The 10,578-nt window shown below is 53.7% G+C and overlaps 1 protein-coding gene across 2 annotated transcripts; it reads right to left on the reverse strand.

Moving 5' to 3' along the window:
- Nucleotides 1-1,676: 1,676 nt before the first annotated feature.
- On the reverse strand, nt 1,677-9,319 carry cdc5l (CDC5 cell division cycle 5-like (S. pombe)). Of its 2 annotated transcripts, none has more exons than XM_030106757.1 (19): nt 9,114-9,319; nt 8,648-8,751; nt 7,504-7,665; nt 7,267-7,394; nt 7,075-7,174; nt 6,843-6,969; nt 6,647-6,738; nt 5,816-5,960; nt 5,546-5,737; nt 5,243-5,391; nt 4,997-5,168; nt 4,725-4,886; nt 4,559-4,639; nt 3,508-3,759; nt 2,750-2,857; nt 2,446-2,535; nt 2,235-2,366; nt 2,057-2,137; nt 1,677-1,936 (listed from the first exon to the last, which is right to left on the reverse strand). In XM_030106757.1, exons 1-19 carry the CDS (start codon nt 9,156-9,158, stop codon nt 1,823-1,825), a joined length of 2,436 nt encoding a protein of 811 aa, XP_029962617.1. In that variant the 5' UTR covers nt 9,159-9,319; the 3' UTR covers nt 1,677-1,822. The 2 variants fall into 2 exon arrangements, with proteins under 2 accessions (XP_029962617.1, XP_029962616.1); XM_030106756.1 differs by having other exon boundaries at nt 4,725-4,889.
- Between the last annotated feature and the right edge of the window lie 1,259 nt (nt 9,320-10,578).

The following is a 10,578-nucleotide window of genomic DNA, read 5'->3' on the forward strand; positions in this document are numbered from 1 at the left end:
TGAGCAACAGCTGAGCAGGATCTTCCAGGAAGTCAGAACAGACTGGCTTCTAGCACTGCCACAGCTCCACACAGACTCCACCAGGGAGAGAAACTGACATCTTACTGGAGCGCTGCTAAACGAGCGAGGAAGGAGTCCCCCTCTTCCGCGAGCCACAGGCACGAGTTTTTTACTAAGCTGCATTACGCCCAAGGCCTGCAGGGGGTGCTGTTTCACATAAAACGTGCAAACTCCTTAATGCACCTTTAAGCTTTCAAGGCAACCGTGACACCAGGAGGTCAGAAGACCCGAACAGGACCAACTTGGCGCCATCCAACCCTTTAATGATAGAAAAAAACACCTGGAATATTGATTTACAGGCAGTTGAACCACTTTAGAATTGACTTAAAGGTCAGTAAGAAATTTACTATAAAATGATTTTATAATTTTATTTTCTTAAAATCAGTTCAAATCCTTCCCATGGTTCACCTGTGATTGAAGAGACATTCCCTGTAGCCTTCAAAATAAAGTGAAAAGTATCAAAAAATTCAATTCAATTTTCACCCCTTGATGGTCTTACTACAGCCTGACCTCCAAAAATAGGTCAAATTATTCAGTTCTTTTTTTTAATGTTCTTTTTTCAATGCCTCGCCAGTCGCCACTGTTTTCAGACAGGTGTTGCTGTTGTGATGGTTTTGCAGTGACGGCTGTTGTGTTGCTGTGGCTCAGCTGGTGGAGCGAGGTCATCCGATTCAAGAGGTCATTGGTTCAATTCTCTCTTATTGTTACAATTTTCACTCAGTCTGACTTTCGCCTTCCCACAGTTCTACTGATGCAATTAAGAAAAACTTTGCTTTTGTTGTTTAACTGATCAATAGTCTTACTCTGACAACACTTTTATTTCGACTTGAAAAAAGTGGGAAGGCTAATTTTTACTACAAAATGGTCTGACTATAGAATTACCTGTAAAATAAAGTGAAAATTAATTTTTTCAATTTTCGCCATTCAATTGCCTTACGACAGCCTGACCTTCAAAATACAGTGAAATTAATCAAAAACATTTTTTTTTTCAATTTTCACCATTTGATGGTCTTGCTATGGCCTTACCTCCAAAATAAAGAGAAAATTTGAAAAAAACTGAAAAAGCGTTGGGTTCAGAGTTCCTGTTTGCTCTTCAGAGCTCCGACTGTTGAACCTGAAGATGAAGGAAGCTGCTGTGAGGCTCCAGGACTCCACTTCCTCTCCAGCTGCTCACTGCCCAACCTCCTGCAGCTGCTGGACCTCCAGGACCCCACTGGAACATGAGCTGACCTCTGACCTGCCGGACTGGAACTTCACCTCCACACTACAGCTCTGCTCCTGTTCTGGAAGCTGCAAAAGCTCAAATTTAACCTTTTAAATGCTGTGAAGTGAAGCTGCAGCTTCAGTGAGACTTCGCCTGTTTGAAGACACGAGTCCAGCTCGGCTCGGCTCGGCCCGGCCCGGCCCGGCCCGGCTCGGCCCGGCCCGACCCGGCTCGGCTCGGCTCGGCCCGGCTCGGCCACACGTCTGAAATGTGTAGGTTTGAAGGTTCGACAGACAGATGATTCGCTCGGCGTCTGAAACGGCAGCTTGTGTTCACCGGGAGGACCATGTTCCCGTTCCGCCCTCCAACAGGCTCCTGGTCTGGTCATGAAGCTCAGAGAAGAGCCGAGGCCCAGAGTCTTAAAAGAAGCTTTATTGGTCACAGATACAGAAACACATGGCGGCCAGGTCACAGCGGGGGGTCCAACACCTCGGCTTCAGGGCGCGTCGTCCGATGAGTGCGTGAGTGTGTGTGTGAGTGTGTGTGTGAGAGAGCTGCTCAGTACTTCTGAGTGCTGTTGAGCAAGGCCTCCCTCTCCGTCAGCAGCTCTCCGTATCGCTGCTGGAGCTCGCGCTCGCGCTCCATCTGCCGCTCCACGTCCTCCCTGAGAGCCTGCAACACCCGACGGTCCACCGGTTAGAGCGACAGCGAGCAACAACGAGCAAAGACGAGCAACAGCGAGGGCCGAGCGACGCCGGCTCCTCCCCCGACGCCTCCGGGCGGCGCTCTCACCTCCTGTCGGCGGGGAATGGCGGTGTCTTCCTGCTTCTTCAGCTGAGTGAAGGTCTGCAGCTCTGTGGCTGCCTGCTCCACCTGGTGGACAACAGAGGAATGACAGCCGTCACAGGCCCGCTGAGGGGCAGCGGCTGTGTGTGTGTGTGTGTGTGTGTGTGTGTGTGTGTGTGTGTACCTGCTCCCACAGCTCGCTGTGCTGCTTCAGCAGCCCCAGCGCTCGGGACTGGAAGCCCCCCAGCAGGATCTTCAGCTTCTTCTCCAGCTTGGCGGCCCTGCGGGCCTCGGCCGTCATGTGACCCCGGTTCACCTGCAGGAGCAACACCAGGTCAGCGTCTCCAGGACCAGGAGGGCTCCAGCGTGTGTGTGTGTGTGTGTGTTTGTCTGACCTCCAGCTTCTTCTCCAGGCTCTCGATCCGGTCTTTCTTGGAGGCCAGGTTGGCTCTGGTGTACCGGTTCTGTCCAGGCAGGTACAACACCTGAGCAGCAGGGGGAGCACAACACACAGTGAGGTGAGGTGTGTGTGTGTGTGTGTGTGTGTGTGTGTGTGTGTGTGTGTGTGTGTGTGTGTGTGTGTGTGTGTGTGTGTGTGTGTGTGTGTGTGTGTGTGTGTGTGCGTGCGTGAGATAGTGAGGTGAGGTGTGTGTGCAGGGTGAGGTGTGTGTGTGCAGCTGTTGCATTGTGGGTACTCACCTGTCCGTAGCACTCCTCCCACACCTGGCTGTAGGCCTCCATGCTCAGGTCGCCGTGGCCCATCCCCGCCTTCACCACCTCCATCTCCGAGGCCAGCAGCGCCTTGGCCTGTCAGCGGCACACAACACCCGTAACCATGGCAACACACACACAACACCGGTAACCACGCCAACCCACCGACAACACCGGTAACCACGCCAACCCACCGACAACACCCATAACCACGGCAACCCACCCACAACACCCGTAACCACGGCAACCCACACAACACAAAAGACCTGTAACCATGGCAAATAAAACATTACACCTGTAACCATGGTCACCCAGACAACACAACACCAGTAACCATGGCAACCCACACACTACACCTGTAACCATGGAAACACACACTGCACTCGTAACCATGGCAATCCAGACACAGGTGACTGCAGTCAGCGCACCACACCCATGGTCTTGTACTGGTGTGTGTGTGTGTGTGTGTGTGTGTGTGTGTGTGTGTGTGTGTGTGTGTGTTCTTGTACATGATGAATAGTGAGGAGCAGAATGGGGATGAGGGACTGTATTTCAGTGGAGACAGAGCCCTCTAGTGGTGATAGAGCGCCACTGCCAGAGAAAGATCCCTGATCTCTGAGGTCACGTGGAACCTCTCACACCAGTAGAAAACATTGTAAACGTTGACACCTGTAGTCCTCACAACTATAGAAGTAAAACGTGTGTGTGTGTGTGTGTGTGTGTGTGTGTGTGTGTGTGTGTGGTACCTGCTCCATGTCCTCCGTGCTGGTGGTCTTGTACTGGTGTGTTTCCAGGTAGCTGATGTGCGAGGCGTTGTTGGAGGTGGAGGCGGGGCCTCGGCCCTTGCCTCGCGGCGGCTGATTGGCCGAGCCGCCCGGCGGGTGGTGCAGGCAGTCGTGGTGCAGCATGGTGATCATCTCCTGCTTGATGAGCTCCTCCGCCTGCTGCAGCTCCGTCAGCGGCTCCATGGAGGCGGGGCGCAGCACCGACTCGTTCACCTGCACAGCGGGACAGCACACACCTGAGGAGGCTCTGCTGGGACCAGGGCCAGGACCAGGAGAGTCTGGACCAGGACCAGGACCAGAACCTTGAGAGTGTGGACTGGGAGTCATGACCCTCTGCAGTAAACCTTGCTCTGGTCAGACAAACTACGACTGAAGATGGATTCCAGATGTCCACATCTGGAGACTCCTGCTCATCAGAGCAGCAGGAGGAGGTGGGAGAGGGATGGAGGTGGGAGAGGGATGGAGGTGGGAGAGGGGATGGAGGTGGGAGAGGGATGGAGGTGGGAGAGGGATGGAGGTGGGAGAGGGATGGAGGTGGGAGAGGGATGGAGGTGGGAGAGGGGATGGAGGTGGGAGACGGGATGGAGGTGGGAGAGGGATGGAGGTGGGAGAGGGATGGAGGTGGGAGACGGGATGGAGGTGGGAGAGGGATGGAGGTGGGAGAGGGATGGAGGTGGGAGAGGGGATGGAGGTGGGAGAGGGATGGAGGTGGGAGAGGGATGGAGGTGGGAGAGGGGATGGAGGTGGGAGAGGGATGGAGGTGGGAGAGGGGATGGAGGTGGGAGAGGGATGGAGGTGGGAGAGGGGATGGAGGTGGGAGACGGGATGGAGGTGGGAGAGGGATGGAGGTGGGAGAGGGGATGGAGGTGGGAGAGGGATGGAGGTGGGAGAGGGGATGGAGGTGGGAGAGGGGATGGAGGTGGGAGAGGGGATGGAGGTGGGAGAGGGGATGGAGGTGGGAGAGGGATGGAGGTGGGAGAGGGGATGGAGGGGATCAGTGATTGGTCGGTACCTCGGTGGGTCTGGGGAGATTCCTCTGGACTGGAGTGTGTCGCAGCTTCAGCTCCTTCTCTCTCTCTGCGTCACGCTGAGCCTGAAGGACAAACACACACACAGTCACACACAGTGACACACACAGTGACACACACAGTGACACACACACACGGAGGCCTCCCTACCTGCTTGCGGGCCTCGATGTCGGCCGAGTCCTCCACGAAGCCGGAGTCCGTCTCCGCCTCCTCCAGCTCCTTCTCTGCGTTCTCGGGAAGGACGATCTCGAAGTCGTTCTTGGGGACGGGGAGGGACAGGAGGCCCTGGCGGAGCTGCTGCAGGCTCTCCCTCTGCTGGAGGGCGGAGGAGCAGGGCCGTTTAACACACGCACACGCACACGCACACACACACACACACACACACACACACACACACACACAGGGAGAACATGCAGCCTCACCAGGTGTTTGGCGTAGGACGGGTCGCCCAGCTGCTCCTCGCTGTTGATGTTCAGCTTGTCTCTGAGCGGCGTGCGGCCCGGGGTCAGACCCGGGGTGGCGGCGCCGCGCGGGGTCACGCCTCCTCCGGCCTGGGGGGTCATGCCCTCCGACCCCTGGCCGGGTCCGGGCGTCCTGCGGGGCAGAGCGTGTTCAGGGTTACGGGACGTCGGCCGCCGGCGGGAATCGAACCGTGGGCCGCGGGCTACCTGAAGGGCGTGCTGAGCACCGTGTTGGGCGTCTGGACCTGCTGCCGCTGCGGCGTCACGCCGCTGAAGTCGCTCTCGTGCAGCGGCGTGTTGAGGCCCCCCTTTAGGGGGGTGTCGATGTTGGTCAGAGCCATCAGGTTCTGGGCCTCCTGGACACACACACACACACACACACACACACACACAGACACACACAGACACACACAGACACACACAGACACACACAGACACACACACACAATCGGTGTCCTGCTCGTTCTGACCTCTGAAGTGGATCTCACCGCAGAGCGGACCGCTCCGGACCTGCAGGATCCGGTCCTGGGCGGCGGGGGTGCGCGGCGTCCGCAGGCCGCCCGCCATGGCGTTGGTGACGCTGTACTCCGACAGCAGGGTGGAGGAGGCCGGGTTCCCGCTCTCGCTCTCCTCGGCGGCCTGGCGGGCGACCTCGCTGGCCACGCCCAGCTTCACCACCTCCTCCAGCTCGGCGTCGCTGATCTGCAGAACCGGACGCAGACTGAGTGTGTGTTTCGTCCCGGCGGGTCGACGGGCGCCGCCCCGGGGGGCGGGGCTTACCTGGGGCGCGGGCAGCACCAGCTTGGAGCGCTTCTTGGTGAACTCGGCCACGCCGCTGGTCTGCAGGATGGCGGACGGCAGGTCGCTCTCCTTCTTCTTCTTCATCTTCTGCTTGTCCTTCTTCCTCTCCTTCTCCTCGCGCTCGCTGTACGACACGTTTAAACACACCTTCAGACACGGAACGATTCCAGCAACGTTCGCCATCTCCATCAGGTGAAATCCAGACCAGACCGAGAACGGCCAGCTTCCAAATACGAAGCTTTTCAGATCGTTTCTATTTTAGTAATGTGAATTTCCACTGTGACGTTCCTCCAGCGACCACTAGAGGGCAGACGCACACCGCCAGCAGAACACCACAAGGTGAGAATCAAAGGAAAAAGGACATTTCTTTCACTACGTTTGACGGGATTCACTGCGTCCGTCTTGCCGTCAGACGGGATTCGGTCGTGTCTCAGGCTGGATTTAACGTGTCTGATGTCTGAACGCTCGCAGCGTCTCCAGAAACTAAAGTTCACTGTCACTTTCATTTCTCCATTTATACATGTAACTCAGGAAGCTTCAAGCCTTTTGGGATTACTGTAGACTCCAGTTAATCTGATGTAATATTTAAATATTTAGAGATATTGTTGATTTTCATGATTTCAAATTTTCAAAGAATTAAAAAACCACCTGAAATAATTGATTTGTCTTAAAAAAACAAAAAAAAAAAAAAAAACTCAGCCAAAGTAAATTATCAAGATGCAGCAGTACTCAAAGGTGTGTGTGTGTGTGTGTGTGTGTGTGTGTGTGTGTGTGTGTGTGTGTGTGTGTGTGTGTGTGAGTGAGACTGACTTGCGCAGGTCTCCGTCCAGGTGTTGCTGCCGGAGCCGTTTGAAGTTGGGCTCCAGCGGGTCGTACTGCTCCATGCTGGTGTCGTAAAAACCCTTCAGACACAAAACACACAGCGGGGAGTCAGCAGGAAGAATATGAGGCGTGAGGTGTGTGTGTGTGTGTGTGTGTGTGCAGGGTGAGCTGAAGCTCCTCCTACCGCAGCAGGTTTCTTCTGGAAGGGGATCTCAGCGTTGTAGTCCACTCCTCTCTTCTTCTTCCTCTTCTTCTGGACGTTGATTCCCGCGGCTCTCAGCTCCCGCCGCTTCTGCAGAGCAGCCAGCCGCCTGCAGGGGGAGCAGTCCAGAGCGGGAGGTTTCATTTGAACTGCTGTGTGTGTGTGTGTGTGTGTGTGTGTGTGTGTGTGTGTGTGGGTCAGTGTGTGTGTGTACCTGGCCTCCTCCAGCTGCTTCTCCCTCGCCTTCCTCTTGGCCTTCTTGCCCTGGGTGTTGGCCAGACGAGCTCTGGCCTCGGACAGCATCTCCAGCTCATCTGCAGGGAGACAGAAACACGCCGTTACCGGCGGGTCGCTCTGTTAGCGCCGGGCTTGAGCCGGACCGGCGGAGCGGCGGCTCTCTCGGCACCTTCGTCCATGTCCACGGGGTCGGGCCTGGCGGGTTTAGTTTCCGGGTTCGGGTCGATTTCTCCTGGTTTTAACTTTCTTGGATCGTCGCCCACTTCCTCCTCATTGTCTCGTTGTGCCGCCTTGTCTCTAAACACACACACACACACACACACACACACACACACACCGGGTGGTGTCAGCAGGTGGAGGAGGAGAGTGTGTGTGTGTGTGTGTGTGAGAGGCGGAGGAGGCGTACAGCAGGTATTCGTAGTGCTCCAGGCACTGGGCGGCGGTGCGGCCGATGATGGGAGCGATGGTCCTCCACTGGGTGGGCATCAGCTTGGCCAGGTGGAGGAGCTTCTCCTCCTCCTCTCTGGACCACTCCGTCTTCTTGATACTGGGGTCCAGCCACTCGTACCTACAGGCAGAACAGAACCTCAGAACGCCGCTTCCACAGGAAAACAGAACGGTCTCCTTCAAAATGCAAACCGAACCGTCAAACTGCGTTCGCCGTCATCAAGTCCCAGATCAGAGCTGAACCTCAAGAGCCCACAACACCAAAATAAAAAAAACGCTTCTGTCACATTCCTGTCATCCCGGTCAACAGCGACCAAACCAGTGAAGTAAAGCTGTGATTCTGGAGCGCCGGCAGAGCTGGCGTGTATGTGTGTGCATGAAACAGCTCGGGAGTTTTTTAAGAAATGATTTGGAGCTTTACAGCAGATGACTCATATAGAACTGACTTTATAAACAAGATAAACTTTGAACACGAGTCAAACATGACACTAATGTGATCCATGATTAAGCACACAGATTTTCCACAGCTTGACGTTTAAACTATATTTACAGGACGTGTCTTCTCGTGCGTCTCCTCCCAGGGTGAAGACGTGTGTGTGAGCTGAACTGCTGCGAGTGTGTGTCTCCGTGTTGGTCCTGAGAGAGACCGGAGACCTGTCCAGGTGGACCCGGGCCTGGTCCACAGGGAGCTGGAGGTGGCTCCAGGGTGAGCAGGAAGAAACGCTGGATGGATGTGTGGCTGGTCTGCCATGACGATCCCAGACCGGTTCATTCTCTCACGAGCCCTGAGCCGGTCTCCAGTCCGGACTCGAGTCCAGCAGGTGTTTGGCTACTTTTCAAGACTAAAAGCAATAATTCAGAACCACCACAGCTGTGTGCACTGGCTGCGGTTCTGTAGGAGAGTGGAACTGAAGGGGAACCAGCTGGTCACTGCCAGCAGGTAACTGGTAACCAGCTGGTCACTGCCAGCAGGTAACTGGTAACCAGCTGGTCACTGCCAGCAGGTAACTGGTAACCAGCTGGTCACTGCCAGCAGGTAACTGGTAACCAGCTGGTCACTGCCAGCAGGTAACTGGTAACCTGGCGGACGGTCTCTAACTCACCATCTGGCTTTACACTGCTTGGCGGACTTGCGGTGCAGCAGGGAGGCGATACGAGACCACTGGTTTTTCCCATATTTCATCACCGCTGCTTTGAGGATCTCATCCTGGATAGGGTCAGGGTCAGGGTCAGGATCAGGGTCAGAGCGGGAAGAGACAGAAACACAGCAGTGTTTAACCACTCAGCCACGCAGTGTGCTACACTCCACAGCAGCAGGCAGGCGCTTCAGGTCACTCCGTTAGCTTAGCTGCAACTTCTTCAGACATCAAATAATACATCTAACTGCAAAAACAGCTCAGCACAAAACTAAAACAGCCGCTTCAGACACATTCCACAACACTATGATCAAATTAATCTTGCTAGACGAGTCAGATGAAGTAAACGGAGCTCCAGCTTTATGCTAGCTGGACCCATAGCTTTCTGATGGAAGCGTTAGCATGTTAGCACGTTAGCCATGTAAACACGCACCTCCGTGTTGCGCCAAACGCCTCCTTTAATCATGATTCGCGGCATCTTGGCGGCTTGTCGGTGTCTCCCCCTCAGAAAAACGCTATATGATGATTCTCGGACAGTTATATCAACCAAAAAGCGTTAACTCCGTAACACTAACATAAAAAGAGACCGCGCGCTGCGACCGTGCAGCACAAGCCAATGGTTCCGCCGAGAGGCATTGTGGGTATTATTGTCCCGGTGTTATGTCGTAATCGGCATCCTCGTCGATCTTATTCCTCCTATCAAACTTATGACTTAGAAACGTATCACAGTCAGTCTGTCTCTTTTCTTCATTATTGAACTGTTTACGGGACGACGCTGCGGCCGCAGAGCGTCTGGAGTCTGCAGCGACTATCACCGCTGACCCGAACCCGAACCCGAACCCGAACCCAGCGGTCACAAATCCGCTGGAGGACTAAGCTGGCCGTAACACGTATGTCGCAGTTTTGCTGAATAAAATCAGTATTATGACCAAAAGACGTTGAGAACAAGGAATGGCTTCACCGAATATGAACGACTGACAGTTGTAATGTTTGTTATTCATGAGCTCGTTATAATGCTGATGTTTGGAATTCTATTGCATGCACGTTTGTGAAAATATAAAAAAAAAGTTTAAATGTGACACTGCAATACTTTAGTCAGTGGTGAATATCCTGATGTCAGTTAAGATGAAAAGCATTATATTTTAACATTTGATTTGAATGCATTATTCTTTGAATTTCTTCAAAACAATGGCCTCAAGCTATTAAAACTGTTGCTCTACTGGGAATATGCTACAGCATGAAGGCTGTGTGAACAAAGTCTGGCTCGAGTACTATTTTTAATGCTTTATTTTATTTTCATGTCAACCCTAACCTAACACTGACTGGAGAAAAGCGCTGTGCAAAGAGAGTAAATTATCCTATTTCAGTTTAAGTTTGTATGATATAACTGCTGTCAATGGTCAATTGTTGGTTTGACAAAATAGGAATGAAAGCAGAAGTGACAGAATACGGTCGCTGTTGCACGGTTAAAGTGAATATAACACGAAGAGGGAGCCGGCCGTCAGGAGTGACAATGTTTTTATTTCAACTCTGCATCTGAGGTACATATTTACTGATTCCACACGAATGATACCAGGCTACATGGATGTTCTTCACACGTTAGCACGACACGGAGAACACGTACATCAACATGACAGTAGACATGCACAAACAAGGCCTGAAAACAAAGAACCAACCAGTCACGATGGGCGATACCACTGGCCTGACGGGGGTGAGGGGTGAGGGGTGAGGGGGTGAGGGGGTGAGGGGTGAGGCAAGGACGAGGCAGCGACGGGGTGGAAGAACCGGTGCGGACAGGAAGTGAAGGCTATTAAAGGGAGAGAGGGGCTAATACCTAAAATATTAAGACAAACTGGAACACGGAGCACCATAATAAACAATAAATAATATTATATATC

This window comes from Salarias fasciatus, chromosome 13, assembly GCF_902148845.1.
Source record: "Salarias fasciatus chromosome 13, fSalaFa1.1, whole genome shotgun sequence".
NCBI lineage: Eukaryota > Metazoa > Chordata > Actinopteri > Blenniiformes > Blenniidae > Salarias > Salarias fasciatus.